Source organism: Falco peregrinus, chromosome 6, assembly GCF_023634155.1.
Source record: "Falco peregrinus isolate bFalPer1 chromosome 6, bFalPer1.pri, whole genome shotgun sequence".
NCBI classification, from domain to species: domain Eukaryota; kingdom Metazoa; phylum Chordata; class Aves; order Falconiformes; family Falconidae; genus Falco; species Falco peregrinus.
The window spans coordinates 60,711,332-60,731,431 of NC_073726.1; the positions used below are offsets into that span (position 1 = coordinate 60,711,332).

Genomic DNA, 20,100 nt, shown 5'->3' on the forward strand with positions numbered 1-20,100 from the left:
GGAAGCTGTCCTTTTTCCAGTAATGCATTTGCATAACTTTGCAATCATCTTGCTTGGAGGAGAAGAGCATGCAAGGAGATAACTTTCAAGGTACGTTGATTTATCCTGATGCTCTTGCCAGTGAGTCACTGTTGTTTTGATCATTTTGGTTTTTGAACCACAGGCTCAATAATAGATTGTAAGAAGCAAACGAAGGGAAGGGGTTTTTTTCACTCTTGCAGCAATTTAAAAAATAATTTTCATGTTTCATCTACACAAAGATGATTTAATTAAATACTTTAATCCTGACCACAAATAATTTATGTAGTGGATCAGTGAGAGAAGCCCAGCATTGTCTTGTCATAGAGCATTTACTTAATCCTGTCGTACCTGCTTGATAATTACTCCCTCAGATCTGTCCTTGCATTAGCTACAAAATTAGCTTAGAGGACTTGGAGAAAAAGAGGAGGGGAAAAGTCCTTCAAATTAGTTAATAATTTATGATTGCTGTTGAGTCAGTCCTCTTTCAGTCTTTCTGAGAGGTGAACCTTCCCATCTGTCGTGAAATGAAATAACATTAGTGCCTTTCAGTTTCTAGAGCTGATCAGAATCTGGTAATGATATATAAAAGAACTTTTCTCCACCTCCAAAACAGATAATGATCTGGTTTTAATGCCATTGTATCTTAAGTCATATCTTGCATAAATCTTCCTTTCCTTCAGTGTATGCATACTCACACATTTCTCTTCTTGCAGCATTGATCTTTTAAGATTAAATGGGAAAACGTTTATTTTCCTTTCATGGGAAGACAGGAGCTGAGTTCCTCTTCATGTGGTGATAACAAATGGAAAGCTCTCCCAGAATCTGATCTATGCTTTGCAGTTTGTTTCCTTACGCAATTAAGGGGCTGAGACCAAGTGACAGAATAAGAGCTTTAAATGCAGTCAGAAGGGCACATCTTATACTAGAAGGAAAGAAACTGGCATTTCACGTGTTGTAGAGGGGGTGGTGTTCTTTTACTCTTGGGGTTTTTTTGTTTTGAGTATGTAAGGACCATTGAAAATTATCCCTACATTTCTTATGCCAGTTTACAAAGAACTGTTGACAATCCATATTTTACAGCGTTAAACACAGAGGGGAAATCATACAAATTAGAAATAAAACAGTCTTGTGAAAAGAAGTTAATTTCTGAAAACTCTTAGGGCATGATAGGAAAGAAGTATAGGTCCAAGCTAAAAGTAGTGCTAATGAAGTGAGGAGTTAAGAACATGCCTCAGGGGGACACTTAAGTTACTGTAATAGAAGGAGACTGGAACTGGATGGACTAAAATAAGAGTTAATTAGGGTGCATTTGAAAAAAAAAGCTGTGCACAGATGATATCTCAAGAGTTATTTGGAGCCACCTACGTTATATTTTCGTTGTGAAGAGTAAATCCTAGGCAGATCTGTCTGTTTGGGACTATACAGTTGGATTTTATAACTGAGTAGGATATTTGTGCATGTCCAGGAAAGAATCCTAGAGAAAGATCAATTCTGCTTTTAAAAGGACAGAGGTGGAAGCTACAGTGAAGTACTGAAGGGAGACTTTCACAGATCTGCTAGGTTACAGAATCTGTCCTGAGTGCTAGCAAAGGATTTACCTTTTCTAGAGATTAAAACAGATTAACTGTAAACGTCCCATTTACTGGATGCTTTTGGGGACATAAACTGATGTCCTACACTATTTTGCTTGGACTGATTTAAGAAATTATTGCCATCATCTCTTCCTTACTTCTCCGTGAGCTGCATTAACAGATTTTATGGGGACTCATTGTCCCACTCACTCTCCACACAGCCGTTACAGAGGGTTTTGGTGAAAAGGGCTGCAGCTAATCCGTATGCCTGTACACTGGGGTGAACTGGGTAGGCAGTAACTCCTGCTATGGGGCAATGATTTTTCAAATTAGTGTGCTCGCTTCTACAGCATTTATGTGACTGAGGTTTGAATTACCTCTCACAGTGTTAAATCCAATGGAAGCTAAGATTTCATCACTACATTTAACTGGGTCATGCTGATCTTCCCAATACACAGCCAAAATCACCATCTCCATCACCCTTTTTTGACTTACTGCCTTTCTGATCTGCAAATGCATATTAATATGTTGCTATTTCTCAGTACTTGAAAGGCAATCCATTTTTAATTTGCACAAGTATTAAATGTGTTTCTGTTGTAATTTGTATTTATTGTGGTGCTTAATAGATCTGCAGCATGACTGACAAAAAGGTGACATCAGTTTCCACTACATGGAACTATGAGCCAATAAAAGGTCTGTCTGGTGATAATCTGGTGATAATTTTTTTTCTCCCCAAGAATTACAGAGAGTGAAGCCCTTTGTTTTGTGATACCATTTTTAATGTAAAAGAGGTTTATTGCACAAACAGGTTGTGGATAATTTTCTGTATCATATTTATCTCACATGTTTGTTCCTTTTTTAAGAGCAAGTACAGTGTGTCATATAATGTCTCTGGTTATGAGGGAGTGAGTTAGCCAAGTCCATTTTACAGCTTTCAGGTTTTATATTGTTTTCCATCTTGTCCCTAGACAGGTGAAGAGGAAAATAAGTAAAGGGGAATTTACACATATTTGACTTGCTGTTCTTAGCCTTTTGATTACAGAATTCATTGAGATGCAAGATAGATTCAAAACTCATAACAGCGTTTTACTGCTTCATAAAAGAAATGTTGCTTACACTTCATGCATTAGCAGAGATTAAGGGGATTAACTGATACCGTAACGTCCTGCCCTTTGCATGCTTTCCTGCAGTGGTTGCACAGCTGGCTTACTGCATTTTAATGTCCTTAGAATTCATCATACTTTCATGCTCTCTCTGATTTTATTGTGGAAGTATGTTTTATCTTACCTGGATATTTTCAGTATTTGAGCTGATCATTTTGATTCTTGTCTTTAGTATTTTTGAAGGAAAGCTTGCACGCTAAACCTTGCTAAAAAAATCACTAAAAAAAGCAGTTAAATTAGGGTGATTAACAAAGGGCCACTGTTGTTTAAGACTAAGTGGGGTTTATACATGTAACTAACAAAGCAGTTCACAAAAGCTTTTCCAAGCTGCTGATAGGCGCCTTGCTTGTAGCTACAACACACAGGCATTTTAAGTTCTGCTGCTGAGCCTGCCTACAGATGCTGTCATTTTGGTCAAGCCAGATGACTGCCAGCTATTTTCAGCCTAAATCCATTTTGCTTCTTGATTCTCCTGCACCTAACCTTTCAGAAGGTCCAAACAAGTTGACCTCATTACAGGGGAGGAGTACGAAGGAAAGTTGGTGGGTGCTAGTGCCACGTTTTACATACTAATACAGGCAGGGGAAGGAGCACAGGGCCAAAGAAGGGAGCACCTGCTTGCAGGTTCTTCTTTAGCCTGTAAGGGTTTGAACCAGCTTCTCCTATTGCTTAAAAAATTATCTAACATCTGGCTGCAGGCAGCTTCTTGGTGAGGCAATGCTGCTGTGCACCAGGAATGCAAAATTAACAAGGCTAGAAAGAGAGGGAGAATCAGCAGCAATGATCATAACCCAGTCATTCACTGAAGAGAATACTTCTCTAAGGAAAAGTTCTGGATTTTCTTCCAGAAACTGCTTTTACTTTTTGCATTTTCCTCTATTTCTTTGCAAAGAGAGCAAGGTTTGGAGTGCTTTTTCACACCAACACTGTTTCAGTGTTCTCTTAGCCTGTACTAGGTGAATGTGGGAACAGGCAGGTTGTTCTGGGGTGCTTTTTGAACTCCCATACAGATGTGTGTTTCCTTCTTTCTTGTGTTTGGCTTTTCTGTACATTTACTTCTGTTGCTAAAAGGAACTCTGAGCTCTTTGCCTTTCAATTGGTGCAACCACTTGTAACTGGTGAGTGTCAGTAAACTTCCAAGGTTTTTCTGATGATATTTGCTACTGAGGCTGAAGAGAACGGGCTTGGGTGAATATGTATATGTACATCCTCTCTATTTTCTAAGCACAGTGCAGAATATTTTCTTAAAAGTGGATGCCAAAAAGTTCAATAGTTCATAGACTTCTCTTCTGATCTTCTCTCTTCCTATAGCACAAAAGCAGTTAATACAAAAGTTGAATCCTAGGCTAATAGAGCTTATCTCAGAGCACCTGTGTGAGAAGTTTGAGCAATGGTTTTTCACAGATGCAGGGGGCATGTGAGGCAGGCTGCAGTCTGACCAGGTGAAAAGCCCTTTGCCTTCCACGAAGAGAACCAAAGAGACTTTTCTAAGCATTAGGACTTTAGCACTGTTTTTGCTTTTTACCCATATAATGTCAACGTTACCCAGCAAGCAAACTCCCAGTAATGAAGTCTGGGTCTCTCCCCATCTGTCTCACTAAATGCCACTTGGAAGAAGTGCCTTTTCATTTGACAATAAAATCAATGAATGAAATATTAGAGGCTTGAACGGTATGATGTGCAGAATACATTATGGGAGTTCTTGTGTTTCAGTGGACAGCAAGTCTTGCCCTTTCTTCCCGTTATCATCAACATATCTACTTAGCGAAACTGGCACCTTCTGCTAGTCTCTCACCTCTTTGCTTTTAGACTTCAACTCTTTCGTAACACTTTAAAATCTCACTGGCTTTGGGCTGTGTAGTAAAATTCTGAACTCTCTTTGTACTATTTGTCTGTTATTTTTCATCTGTTTTTCTCAATAGAAGCCAGACCTGGACTAACTAAATAATTAAACAACAGAGAGGGAGAAGGAGCTTAAGCTGATTTCCATAACACTTGTTTTTAACCCTTTGCTCACTTGAGACAGTCTTCTTCCTCTTTGCTCTCAGGTTCTTCAGAACAACAGTTATCACTCAGTGCTAAGCCAATGAACAGGGGGAAAAGGGAGATTTCAGTGCTGAGGTGGACTTTAGTTAAACATTCTAAAACCTCTGGAGCTATCCACAAAGACTGATCTGCAAAAGACTGAAGAGTGTTTTTTTTAGTTGCTTTTTCCAAGCCTTACTGGATTCTCTGTCAGGAATATTAACCACTTCATTGTCATGCTAGCAAAATGTGTCATACATGTAGTAAATAGCTGTAAACTAAGAAAGTAAACAGTAACTAATGCTTACTAGCAATCCATGAGACATAGTGTACTATTCAGCCTTGGAGCTCAAGGTACTGTGTGATTGGCAGCTTCATAATTTTACCGTTGTGCCAATCTTGACTCTGCAGTATTGGGCAGGGTTATTACACACTGGGAAAACTGAGTCAACCCTATACATGATTTCAAGTTGAGTTTACGAGTAGACACATTTTCAGCAAGAGAACATCTCAGCCACTTCACCCTGTAAGTCTGGATACCTCCAGAGTACAGGTTAAAAGACAGAGAAGGACACAGAGAAAGAATGGTTGTGTTCAAAGTTAAAAGCAATTCTCTGCATGTTGATTAGGGATTTGCAGTGCTCCATCTCTTGCTGACAAGGTAACTTGCAACACTGTTGCAGTTATAGGATAAAATTCTCTGTTCTGTTCTCCAGGTTTGTTTCTTCTTAGGTGCACACCTGCTCTTTAGCCTGACTGCAGAATCATGCCCACTGAAGCCTCTCTAACTGACCTGTCAGGGGTGATGGGGTGACCCATCTGTGGTTACACAGCCAGTCAACATTAGAATGGGGAACAGATTTCAAGACTCTTCAGTTTATCCCTAAAGCATGAAGCTTCTGGTACAGCCACTGTTTTCTCATATCAGGCAGAAGCATCTCTTATTCTGGCGGATCAAGATGCAAACCAGCAGGTTGTTGTTTGGTATCAGAGCTCTATCATATTTCTCAATATAGGACTAATTGTGCTTGTTAAATGTGAGCAAATGTTTGCTGTATCTGATGCTCCTGATGCATAAATAATTCTCAGCTGTAGTGTTTGTGAGCTGTAGCCTATCCTGAAGCCCGTAATTAAAAGGACAAGGTGAGCTGTTTACATAAACCAATTGTCAGTATAGTAAGTGCCATTAATAGCATTGGCAAGAAGTACTAGGTAAGCAGCAGCATCTTACTGCAGTCTGTGTCTACTGAAAAAGCAACTCCTGAATTTTCATCCTGATAAATTTGCATAGGCTGGTAAGGCCACATAGCCAAAGGGGAATGCAGAGATTATCCAACAAAGGGGAAAAATAATGTCAACATAGGTGGATTTTATAACCACATACAATAACTTCGCAATCTTTTTCACATTAAGTGGGTAACTACAACCCTTTCTTAATAAATATGGCCCTGTTTTTTTCTGGTTTGGATTGCAGGGGTTTTTTTACTTTTCACCAGAAAACCAATCCTTTTAGTTTTGTTCATCTTGGGTTTTTTTCTGCCACTGCTTCTACATTCTGGGACTTCTCTGATACTAAAAGAAAGTACTTATGATACATACCTACTGATTTCTTGCTTACAGACAAGCCTGATGTGTCCATTGATTTAGAAGATTTTTTTCCTTTTAAATAAAAAAGAAGGGGGGTTAATATCTTGCTGTTGATATTTGGTAACTGCCAAAAAGGATATGATGTAGAAAGCTGTGCACAGTTTCCATGGACAATCTCCAGAATATTAGAAAGCTCTTACCCTCTGTCTCTTAATTCATTGTTAATAAACAAGTTTGCTGTTCCAACAGCCTCAAACCTGAAACTTGATGAAGTGTGGTGGAGCACTGGTGTGTCCTCATTTTACAGAACAAGAGTGAGGAACACACCGCCAGCTGCTAACCTCTGTTACCCTAGTGTGAATCCCAGTGAAGTTTGTTCAGTTAATGGAGGCAGCTTAAGGTTTACATTGCTACAGCTGAAATGAGAAGCTGTCTGAACATCGAGAGGAAAGTGAAGAGACATGCCTGGAATCTCAAGGGATGTACCCAAAGTAAATCTATGGCAGAGCAGAATGTAGCATTCCAGGATGTAGCGAGAAAAACTCAGCTATCAGTGGACTGAGTAAGCTGACAGTTACTCAGAAGACTAGCTGAGTGGGAATTTCTAAATCATTACTGCATTGACAGTTTAGGCACCAGCCTACTAAAAAGGACAGTGTCTCTTATTATCTAAGAGTAGTGCTCTGCACCTCACAAGTCCTGGCACCTGTTCATAGATCACCAGTCACCTCCCTGGTGACCTTGGAAATGTCACTTTATCACCATATGCCTCAGTTTCTCCTGCTGTAAGTTGTGTCTCCTTTCCTTCATAAAGTGCTACTAACGAAAGGCATTGCATAAGAGTTAGATAATTGATCACACATTGCAGCCTGCTGCTCCACTCCCGGTTACTGCGATGGTTTCACAGATGGAGTTTGTGCCAATGAAAATGTACATATCAGGACCGTATCCCCTTCATAAAATTGCTACAGTTAGGACAGGCAGAGTCATGGTGCGTGGACAGTTACTTTCATGTTCTTCACACACTCCTCCAAGACAGTTTTATTGCATTATCTTTGGCAGCAAAAAAGAAAGCATTTTCTGTTCAGTGATGATGTATTCGTTCATAACACAAATTCAAGCCATGGTTTTAATAGCTTGTATGTTTGTGAAACTCTGGGCGCAGTCATTTAAAAATACCTTTTCTCTCAGACCACTGCCTGAATATTAGAAGTAGTGAATTTGAACTGACTGTTTTCACAAGGATGTTTTGCTGCTCTCAGACAAAGAAGTTTTCAATTTTTTGAGAGTGTGGGGTTTTATATTGAATACATTAAAAATTAGAAAGGAGACTGTGATGAGGGAAAAGCAGTATCAGGGCACACAATCTTTAAGCTGCCATTAGCGTGAATATAAAAGTGAGGTGTGTAGTCAGAGCAATGAGTATATCTGGCTGACCTCCTGCAGCCTGGTTGAGAGAGAATACTTACCACCTGAGAAAGGGTTCATGTCAAGTCTCCTGTTGTTATTAATTAGGTGTCAGTTCTGCTGCTGGGAGATTTTGTGCTATGAACAATGACATAAAAACTGAGGTGAGGAAGGACAGGCCCAGCAGCACATGAAGCTGCATGGGCATCTCTTGGTGTAGCTTACAGTTTCACAGTTGTTTCAGTGGTCATGCTCATTTTTCCCCAGACTCCATTCTAGAGCACTTTTCCTGGCAATTTGTTGGGCATATCCTTTCCTGCCAGGTAGAAAACAAGTGAAAACTTCTGTGCATGTCCAAATCATAACATCTTTGAATTCTTCTTAAGTTGCTGGCAACACAGGAGCTCTGTTATCATGAGTGCACAAAGCCTTGCCATTGTCACAGAAAACCTCAAAAAGTTTTTTTGCAAAGTGAAAGTTTTTTTCTACACTTACTCTCTTGTGCTCAGCTGCTGAGAATCCATTTCCCTGAGACTGTGCAGATGAAAGTGCTACAAACATTAATCATAGATTTGCTAGCTTTGCAGTGGTTTGCTGGAGTCCTCACTGTCCTCCTCATTTTTCTAACAAGCTCCTTGGAGGAGAGAAGATGCGTGCAAACCCAATATATTCTCCTCTTTTGATTGATTTCATTCTTTCATCTTTCCTTATGAAGATGAATCACAGATTCAGCTCTTTACCCCAACCTTTCTCAGTCCAATTCTGTGTACTTCATCCTCTTGATCACCTTTGTGTATGATTGTGCCTTTTGAATTCTCCTTCCTACCACCTACAAAACACTTGTCACGTTCCTTTCTGTACAGACTCTTGCCAAGTTATTATTCTTCTCTGGCCCAAGTTACTGTAACTTCTTTTTCCCTGGTGTTGTGAGTGGTTTAGATGGCTTAAAGAATCACCATCAAAAGTATTAACAAAATAGTTTTAATATGAATTTGTGGGAGTGCGACTTCACAAAGTTTGACAGCAAGGTTCATTCTTACTTATTACATAGATAAATCACACAAAGAATGAAATTAAAATTAAGCTGGAATTATTTACACAGAGACTAAAGATGTAAAAGGGTAAGGGAGACCCTTCTGTTGAGTCACAAAGTTCAGAGTGGACCCCCTTGCTTTCTAAACTCTTGATAGAGTTTAGGTGCAGCTAGATCTAATCCTGGCCTCAGACTTGGACAACGGTTTATATCTAAAAGAATGTAAGGAGTAAGGAAAATCCTCCCATTGAGTCATGAGGTTCAGAGTGGACCCCCTTGCTTTCTAAACTCTTAGTAGAGCTTAGGTGAGGCTAGATCCAATCTTAGTCTGAGACTTGGACAACAGTTTATATCTAAAGGGTGTCTAAGGTTTATCCACAGTTTAAGGTTGTTCACAAGATTTTAGCATCACTTAATCATTGACTAATTTGTCATTTATAAAGTGGATCAATAGGATTTCCTACAATCACAGCAGTAACTTAATTATGGACCCGAGATGGTAACATTCATTCTGTACTTGTTTTGAGGTACATAAATCAATTCACACACACATGCAGACAGACACAAAGGAATAGATGTATATCTATATATGTACAAAGGTATACTTCTTCAGAGTTGCCCTCAAGTTCAATGAAATACGGTGAATGCCTTTGCATTTCTCAGTGGGTGAAGGGCTGAGCTTTGAGAAGCGGAGGTATCAGCCCAGGCTTCATCATCAGCTTTTAAGTGATGGTCGTCCTAACTTCGCAAACTTGGGAGTATGCAAACTCTGAGAGGCATCCTGCTCAGAGGGAGATGCTGGTCGCAGCCCGCTGCAGTCCAGGTGAGCTCAAAAGGGCCTCACTTCGTATCGCTGTTTTAAGGTTGGAGATGATTGGCTTTAGACAACAATAAATTTTTGTCCTGGCTGTCATTCCAGTGATGGTGGTACCATACCACTCAGGTTACAATTCAGGAAAGGAATGTTTCGAGGCTGTCAGGGGTTGTTATGATTCAGATAAGGAATGTTTCTGGTACTGTCAGTCCTGTTCCCCACCTCAGCCATGCAAAGGTTGCTGGTAGAGTCAAGGGGTGCTTAAAGCACCCAACTCCTTACACAGATGCCAAGGCATAGCAGGGATTCCTGAGATCATAGAGTGGCCCAGGGGAGGGGGCGAGATGCACAGCGACACCTGGTCACATCACCACCTCTGAGTACATCCATAAGTCAGCTGATACCATTGCTTTAGATCCTTGTTCCAGCATTGCCAGTGTCTTTCTTTATTCCTTTCACTAGCTCCTTTCTCCTTCACTGAGTCAACCTGGCCCATCTTGTCTTCCCCTGCCCTTCATGTACTGTATGTACCTCTGCTTCACTTACCTACTTTCCTTTTTAATCAGGTTTTTACTGCCTGTCTCCTTTCTTCTCTTGCCACCTGTGTGTTATCCAATGTGATGCTCCTGTGGAGCCATCCTCTCCTCTCCTGAGACAATCCTGCAGTACCTTCAGTGAGCTGCTCTTTGGCCGCCTCCTCATCCAAGCTGCTTCTTAATAATTAGTCCACTAAGAAGGGCTAATGGCTGTTGGGAAACAGCAGTGTACTTGATGCAAATGAGAGATCAAATAAAAAAGTTAAACTTACGTGGGAGGCATTTTTCCCTGAAACTTGACAGTTCCACATGTAAAAAAGAGAGACTGCCTTTTCTTGTACCTGCCTGTATATATACACATACATATCTGTAGATATTTATGCATGTATATATGTGGGTGCATATATGTATACACATATGTATGTGTGCATACACATATAATGTATACATCTGTTATGTGAGTGCACACCTGTGAAAAAAATGAACAGTGAAGGTTAAAGTATTCAATTCTTTTTAACACAGTGTATCCTGTACTATACAGGCATATGACAAAATGTCATACTGTGTTTCTGGGGCCAGGCAGACGTGTTACAGTCCACACACAAGATTTCATGTGCACATTTTATACTGGATTCACGGTAAAATTGCTAAAAACTTTATAGAGGAAAGTGCTGAGAGTTTTTTGCCTGAAATACATTTTCAGAGTTAACTCAGGGCATTTGTTGCATGAGAAGGCAAGAGTCGGTTTTAGGGATGAGAGAGGACATGGCAGAAGAGAGGAGTGAGTTTGGGAGCAAGAAGAAATGTGAATTGATATAGACAGTGCAAGAATTGCATAGGGCATCAATAGTGAGAATTAAAAGCTTGAACTTGACAGTGATCTGAAGAGATGGATGAGAGATGTGGCAGGAGAAGTGAAAGATTTTAGAAGCCACGTATTTTGTATGAACCAGTGCAAGATCGGGGACTGGAAGGCCGTAGAGAAAGGGTCAGTCATGCAGGCAAGACTTAACATGAAGTGCAACACATTCAGCTGGTATCAGTGTAAGCACACTGATTTCATTAAGTAATGCAGATTTATGCCAGCTAAGGAATTGGCCTCACACATTTCAGAAAGGAAGGGTATGTTATGCAGGTGTTTAAAGGATAAAGAAAAAGAAATAAGGAGAATGAGAGAAGAAGGAAAGAACATTAATGAAAGATTTTGACTCTGAGTCATGCAGAAAATAACCCAGCTTCATTGTACCGTTAAAGATTCAGCTAGTCCTGACTGTGTTCAGCAGACTTGGTACTGGCCAATTTAGAAATGTTCCAGCCTTCAGAATATGTACCTTTTCCCTTCTTTCCTCCTGTCACCTCTTTATTCACTATTTCTGTGTCCCATTTTGGGAGCAGAACTCTGCAGTTTTCCTGATTCCTGCCGGGCTTGAATCTTAAATTTGTGTTGAGTCCTTCTCCTGTTCTTTCAGCTTACACTGAAGACATGCGTTGCTCTGGGAGTACCTGGCTGTGGCTTCAGCATTCACGTCTGTATTAGATTCCTAATGATCTAAACCATGGTTGTTAATGTAGCAAGACAGAGTTCTGCTCTGTTCTCCTTTAATAACCTCCACAGTGTAGAAATCGCTTACTTCTTACGTTTTTAAAGGCTGAAAAATACTTTGCACTTGCTTTTCACTTGCAGGCCTCTGCGAAATGCAACTAAACCTTCAGATGTGACAACCAGGAGAGCTGTGTTGAAACGGATCTCTCCTGCGATACCAGCTCACCTTTTGTCCATGGGTATTCAAAAGGTGGCACTCTACTCTTTCTCACCCCTCTAACAACCAACGTGCTTTTTTATTTTCCCTTTCTGGAAACAGCCTGGTGTCCTGAGGATCACAGAAAGTGCAGTTCACCCCAAGTATTTGCTGTGGGCCCATTGTTCTTACTGTGATTGCAGTCAGGTCATGTGAATGCTCTTGCGTCAGTAAGACACACGGGGAAAAAAAAAAAAGAAAAGCTTCCACTAAAGATTATGTGGAAAGTAGTTGTAATAACTGTAATATTTTACTACTGTTATTATTGTTTGGAATATGTAAGTACCTCAAAGCAAGAGCTGAGATTAGGGTCCCTTGTACCAAAGACTCTAGGGAAGACAGAATTCTCTAAAACTGGGAATAAATCAGGGCAGAAAAGGAAAATAGTGTTCACAGGCTCCAAGATTGTGCTGGGCACCGAATGAAAGTAGCAGATACCAGATTCAGCATAAATAAAAACTGATACTTCTTTAGATCTGTCATGTGCCACATCACTGGAAGCCGGAGGACCACTATTGAGGAGTGCCGCCATACAGCTGTGGTGCTCCATCCTGCACAGCTGCTACTCCCTGCTGCTGGAGACACAGTGCCGGGCTGGATGGAGTTTCAGCCTCGCCACAACCAGCTGTTGTTATATTTTCAGTAGAAACTAGCACACATTCCCTCAGAGGACTTACGTTTGCAATATGAGACAGGCAAAATGAGAGAGGGGTAAAAGGTTTTGGGTTTGTTTTTTTTTCATTTTTATGAAGGGAGAATCGAGCAAGAGGCGGTTATGTGACCTGTCCAGTGTCACCCAAGAAATCACTATCAGAGCCAGGTGCTGAGCTGCGATCTGGAGTCCCCTTCAATGCCTCAATTAGAGGATCATGCTTTCTCATCCATTAGCCACCAGAAATCTATGAAGTGAAAACAGAATCGAAGGCACTGAGTTGTCAGGCTCAGAAGTATCTGTTTTTCCATGGAAACCTCTTCCTAGCGACAGCTAAGCTTTTGCAAGGAGGGAAGGACTTCTCGTCATGTGAGAGCTGTCAGGGAGTTGTACAGTGCAAAATGCTGTAGCTGTGCAGCTGCCTTCTGGAGAAGTCTCATCCCGCAGCCAGGCAGCATACAGCCCCATTTCTGACAATCCAGCTGTAATTCTGCCTGCTCGATAATTTTTCACCACGGTCATGCCAGAATCATAGCCTCATTTTCTGTTGTCTGGCTGTTAGTGGTGATATATGAATAAGTGAGAAAGACAGCTTCATTTTCATAAGCTAACTTGTGCCTGGAGTAGCAGAGAGTGAGAGGAGTGCACTTAATCATAACTGTAGGGCTAGAGCAGAAAACAATGACAGAGCTTTTGCTGTTTGCGATGGTATTTTATTATAATAACTCTTAAGAAGAAGAAACAAGCAGCTCAAAAAGACAAACAATTCAAATTCATTATGGTAGCCACCATGTTCTCACCTGCTGGCATAACTCTTTTATGCTTGGCTTTTACAAAAGGCCGTGGTGCGAAGGATCTCCACACTTTCTCCTCAGGAAATCTGAATTCAAATTGTGATATTATCAGAGGTGAAATGAAGCTGGTGAAAGATTCTGCAGAACTGCAGGCACATTGCACGGAAGGCATGAAGAGCGGCAGAGGGACAGGTTGGGGCTGATGGATTGTCAAGAGAACTGTGGGCAAGGGGAGTGTTCATTGTACCTGCTTGACCTCGTGCATTGCTTTGGCTAGTGCCTCATTTCTGTAACTTCATAATGCATTTGGAAAAGTAAATAACTAAGTGAAATAACTGATAATGGTCAGACACACTGGACACACTCTCACAGTGATTCATTAATGTTAAAAAATTCTGATGAAAGTTTTAAGTGAATCAGTTTTAGTTGTTCAAAATTGGAAGGGCAAAATTTATGATTTTATTTTGTTTGAACTTTTAAATACATAGAATAATGTGGCATATATGGTATATATTATGCACCTGTATTATGTTATACTAATTCTATTTAAAACGAGGAGGGTTGTACATTTAGATGTGGTTATATTGATATCTTCAGATAAAAATGTTTGGGGATTTTTTTCCAGAGACTATTTCTGAATTTCTTTTTTCTATACTGATTCAGAATGAAAACTGATTCAGAAAAAAAAAAGAAAGAAAAAAAAAAAAGAAAAATCTTTTGGCACCATTAGTATTTGCTGTGCAGCTGAAGTTCTGGTTTCCTGATCACTTCTGCGCTAAGTCAAGATCATAGAGACAATGTGAAAGGAAAAAAATATATATTATTTTTTGGCAGAGACAGCAACACTATTCCAGCCTAGAGATAACTGAAATATAACTAGAGAAGATCCAAAACGTGTCTTCGTAGCTTTCTCCAAGGTGGCTTGGGAGGCAAGCCATCACATCTGCCTAGTAGGCTTTTAGACACCAGCAAGAGTTACAGCAGCCTGACAAGTTGCATGTCTACCCTAGGACAGTACAGGAACATGTGCACATTCCCAGGCCATTGCAAAAGCAAACTAAAGTGTGTTAGCTGACACATTTTACTTGGTATTTGTGACAAGCTAAAAGGACACATACAGGCACTTATTCCAGCTCAGTTGACACACAGTCACATTTTCTGATCCATGTATCTAAGCCGTAAAATTTACATGATGCTAATTTCTGCCTTCATCCATGTCCCATATCAAACCTCAGGGAATAGTGGTTATAGCAGGATTTGTTCTGGTGTCTTCAAAAATAAAGGGAAAAAGGGGAAGGAAATTATATAGCTGAAATAAATACATGCAAACATAATTTCCTGAGCCTTTTCAGTTTAGCTTAGTGTGAAAAATAATAACTGAGAAATAAGTATTTCAGGGGTATGTTGTCAGAACTGAAATTTTGGACGGTAGGTGGGAAAGGAAAAACGTTGGTAAGCAGAAAGGTTTGTTCATTTTGCATTATTCATCAGTTTGAAGGCTGAACTCTGTGGCTCTTTGGGAAATGCATGGGACTAAAATAATGAAAGCAGACTGGTGCTCCATGGTAAGGAAGTTCAGTATCTGCTTCTTGCAAATGGAAATTTAACATTTCTTTTGATGTTAGCAGTACTATCCTGAGAAGGATCGTGTGGACTGCTGAGTTGTGAAATGTGCTGTTAGAATATGGGCAGGGTCAGTCTCTTCCTGCCAGCTGTGCCAATCCATTCCAGCTCAGCTGCACCTGCATTTTTTATTGGCTTTTTTTTTTCCTCATCCTTTACTAGCCATGGTAGTTTCTTATTTAGATTTACTCTAGCTCACCTGCAAGTAAGTGGTTATAAAGAACAGGCAGTCTTGCAGCACAGAGTCAACAAGTGTTGGTTTAAATTGTGCCCTTCAGCCTTTTTTGGTTAAGGCTTGTTTCAGCCAGTTGAGATCTCTTTCATAAATCCTCACAGTATATAGCTTGAGGTGCCTCATGTGTTGTCTAGTGTGCTCCATGTGTCTCACAGGTTAAGAGATGCTACAGTTGATTTGTATGAACAAATTATCAGCTGCTTAGGATACACCTGCCTCTAACTCGTTTCCTTCATTCTCTTGTGCATTGCACTCAGTTAACATTACCACTTTCCAGTAGCACCAATGGGGTGATAAATGCGTAGTGGTCTTTTATATGGTCCTTTCAGCTCATGCCCAGGTTTTCCACCTTCTTTAGAAATGAATTATGTGGTATAATGTGAAGATGTATATATATATATATATATAGTATATAATACATAATGGAAAGGGAGAGGCATCATCAGAAAATGAGGTCTGGTGAGGACTGGCATGTTGTGATTAGGGTAGAGTAGGATGATCCTAAACACCAGTGTGGATTGGACTTGGTAATATCTCAAGGTTATTCCTAGATTGATTTCCATTCATTCCTTGAATGATTTTGCAGTGTTCTGATTATTATTATATCCATTGGCCACTCACTGCTGCTCACACTCTTAGAATCAGCATTTGAGACACATGAGGGGGTTACTGATGTTCCTCTGAATTTGAGATACTGCAGGAGAGTATTGCTATCACCTCGATCTATCCTAATGTCTTCCTAGCCAATGATAAAATTTAATTAATCACTTCTGTCTTTGTGTCTTGTTTCTCAGCCTGATCTGAGAAATTTCATACTGAAATTTTAGTAATACAGCTATGGTCCTACATAAACAACATATAATGATCATTTAATGCTTTCAGTGCACTGCTGTGACCATACACTCAGTTTTATGAGCATAGCTGGGATTTGAAAATGTGCCTTCAGAGCATAATGCTTAATTACTTTCTCAAAAGGTTGCAAAATAATTTCCAGTCCCAGTCTTAGTGCCCTCACTGAGTGGGTCCCTCTGTCAAAACACCATTCCCTTTCCTTTCTTTGACTAGATCCAAATGCAGTTTCCCCCCTCCCTCCATCCTCCAGCACCAGAGCATCATTTCAATCACTTTTTCTTATTTACATTTTATACAGCACATTTCAGGATAGGTAATTAAGTCCTTATCTATACAAACATTCACTTTTCAGTTGATTTTTAAGCAGTGCAAACCTTCTAGACACATTTGATTTAAAATACATTTTACTCTAGCTGAAGCCAGCTGCTAATCAATGTAAGCTAAACCAAAATAGGCCCATCTAAAACTGAAATCATCATTTCTATGCAGCATTCCACACAGGCTTACCTAAATGATTTTTAAATTACTCTCTTAATTTAAAACAGTGCAACTTCCTTATGTAGGTAAACTCTTAGAATACAGTATTTTCCTGGGCAAAAGGGATTTCCTTTGAGACTGAGGAAAAAAAACCCCGAAACTAGTGGGGAGGGGAGCATGGGAGAGAACAATTTGTTATACTGAGCCTTGTTCTTCAATTAAATTATCTGTCTCCATCGGAGTATGAACAGATCTTCATATTAGATGATCATTTTACCAACACTTACTTCTCACTAGAAGGATTCTCCATCATTGTATTCCAAAATCACGCAGCATTCAGATTTGTCTGGGTGATATATTTCTGTCAGCGTGACAAAGGTTCCCACAGTGTTTAATTACTCAGACTAGCCAGGAGAGAAGGGAAGAAATGAGCCGTGCTGAGTTTGCTGTGCCAGGCTTGCTGTCTGTTACATAAACAGGCTTCTTCCAAATGCATGAAAGGAAGGCAGCACCTGAACTTTTGTCTTCTCTATGCACTGGCTGTCCCTCTCCAGACTTTGTGTTTGTTTTGCATTGATTGACTGTCTTTTGTCTCATGACCTTTTTGCAATTTGCTCCTTTCCAGGGCAGCAGGTTCTTGGCTTGGTGGAGAACCAGAGTGATTGGTATTTGGGCAACCTTTGGAAGAATCATCGGCCCTGGCCAGCGCTTGGGAGGGGCTACAACACAGGTGAGCCCTGAGGGTTTTCTTTGAATTCATGTTTGCATTGAGCATGCAGTCAGTTCAGTCTACTGGTAGAGAGAGTATGAGATGTGGTAATTTGCACCTCCCTTCCAAACCTACTGCAAAATTTGCCATTTAAAGCAGCAGAAATGATGCAGTGGGATGCATTGTGGAGTTTCTGGTCCTGTGCTACTCTGAAGAGAATATGTTGCTTCTCTGATGGTCTTAACAGAGATTGTGTGGCATCCTTTGCGGAAGGACAGAGCTTTTCAGTGCTCTGACACACCCTCAGCACATTTCCTACAAGATTTCTGTCCATGATGAAGCATATGTAGGCCCAGAAAGAGGGAGAGAAAAGGAATCAAGGCTCATTTTCTGTAGAGAGGTAAATGGTATCACAAAATGTCAGCCCAATAAAGATATAACTCCTGCAGGACAGCAACAGGGTAATAATTGTCCTAATAAAATGCAAACTACTGGCCATCAATTTCTGCTGCCGTGAGAAATGAATAAAGGCACTAGATCAGGGAATTTTATTAGGTTGCAAGAGACAGGTCTTCCCACTGATTTGTGTTTGGTATCTGAAAAAAACATACCAGGTGCATAAAGAACACACACGTACATCTAAATCATTTCAATGCTAGGCTTCACATGCTGATGCAGTGACTTAGGTTCCTCTCTCTATTTGTAATAAAAGGACAGAACAGATGGTGAAGCCTCCATTTAGAAAAGATAAGTCCATTTAAATATCCCTGCCCCATCAGGAAATTATTCACCATAATAGTGGTTTTGCTTCACAGAAATATATTGGATTGAATTAAACAGTCAAACTAGAAAAAGGATTGTACAAGTTGTGGTTGGGTCATCTGTATTTCTGTATTCCTTTGTATATTTGGGGGAATCATGCCAGTTGTTTTTTAATTTGTATTTCACCCTCTGCAAAGCATCTCTGTTCTGTGAAAATGTCCACAAGAATAGCCTAACAAAACACAGATAGTTATGGATACAAGATTTTGGCAAAAGAGGTTTGTTCCCTGGTTCTCCACTTATCAGAGCAGATTTGCATATATAAAGGCTCAGGCTGCCTGCCCTGTCCCCCACCCCCCCAAAAGCATGACAGAGAGCTAAGTTTCATGGATTTGTACTGAAACCTTATGTTATACACAGCTAAACTTGTTGATGTCAATTCTGTTCAGTTTACACCACAAAGCAGTTATTATTTGTTCCATGGAGAGCTGACCACCTTTTATAGTTAGTTTCTTTCCGCTGCATTTTTCCTTTTTTCTTTCTGCCATTTTAATGATGGAAGAGACAAATGTGTCACAACCATACAACATTAGAATAACTCAGAAATGTATGGTGGGTAGTATCTAAAATGCAATTATGTTAATAAAAATGCTGTAAAGCTTTAATTTATATTGTCTTAACTTCCTGTTCCAAATGTTTTATAGGAATACCAAATGTCCATGTATCACAAAATTCTTCCACTGAAAGCAAAAATAATTGCATGTCTACAGTCCTTCACATACATTGCATGTGTTAATTCTTGGTATGTGTTAATACATACCTACTAGGCCATGTATATAATGCTGCCAATGATTTTAGTCTGCTCACAATTTCTTTCTTCAGACAACCAACCCATAGTTATAAAAACTTTTTTTTTTTTTAGAAAACCAGAAGGTGGGTAATGAGTGGAAGATTGACAGGTGATCATAAGAAGTGAAATGGTGTTTTTTCAAGTACATGGAACAAGAGGTCACTGAGTGAAACAGTGCAACCTCTGAGAAGTAGCAAACGATGTTATTGACAGAATCATTATAATTTTCTTAATTCATTTTTTGCATCAGTAATCTATCAGAAACTGGAGGTATAAATCTCTCAAGGAAGATGAAATACCAAGTGAAACTGGAGCTTGTTTAACGTTTTCAATAAAGTCAAATAATTGACACTGAATGCAACACTGTGGCCAAGGCAGATTCAGAAAACTAAAGCAAGGGGGGAGCAGGAAAGGAGGCAATAACTCTTAAGCCAAACACTCATGAAAGGCAGTGGGCCAGGAAAGGGAAGACGTTAAAAATTCAGGTGCTTAGAGTTGTTACTTAGGAACAGTAAAAGGGCCCCCAAACCCCTGTAACTTTAATGAGATAAACAAAGCTAGATCAGGGGGAAGCTCTCAGAAGCTCTCACACAGACTTTGCTCTTGGGAAAGTTTGTACTACAGACCGAGGATACCATCCTAAGAAAAGAGATTTTTATCTGAGCCTCTTCAGCCAGACCGAACCGTGGCAGATTTGATGCAGAAGCACCCCTCAAAGTCAAAATTCTTCCACTGCTTTTTCCTGATTTCTGAAGGAAATAATTTATAGTTCACTCCTACCTTTCTGTGTCTGGGCCACTCTGGACAGCATATAGGTTGAGGGAGTCCCAGAAGGCAGATACATTAAAGCCAAAGGTGTGATTGTTCCTTCTCCCTCACTCTTTAAACCCAGTAAGCATGCGTCTTCTATTCCTGTGTGCCCAGGCCAGATCTCCTGACAGCCAATACAACCTTGCAAGGAGAAATTTTATTTGGTTGTTTTTCATCCTTCTTCCTCATTTGCTTGGGCAGATAATCCAAGTCATACTTTAGTTCATGATAATATAATCTTAGGAAAACCAGATCAAACTCAAAAGTCAGTTCAGTGACAATTTAATTGGTGTTCAGAATTTTCGTAGTTAGAACCATTATTTATTTGAGATAATACTGCCTTCCTCAAGCCGTTTTAAATACAGTTGCTTCTGTACCAC

At 40.0% G+C, this 20,100-nt stretch overlaps 1 protein-coding gene across 3 annotated transcripts in view; it reads left to right on the plus strand.

Annotated features, from left to right (window-relative positions):
• The window catches only part of LARGE1 (LARGE xylosyl- and glucuronyltransferase 1), a 286,245-nt gene that overhangs the window by 206,754 nt on the left and 59,391 nt on the right, over nucleotides 1–20,100 (plus strand). For all 3 annotated transcript variants that reach the window (XR_003557481.2, XM_027796799.2, XM_027796801.2), the window contains one exon: nucleotides 17,215–17,319. Coding sequence is in view for 2 of the 3 variants with exons in the window: in XM_027796799.2 (XP_027652600.1) it covers nucleotides 17,215–17,319 (105 nt within the window). In the remaining variant the exon portion in view is untranslated. The remainder of the gene's footprint in view (nucleotides 1–17,214; nucleotides 17,320–20,100) is intronic.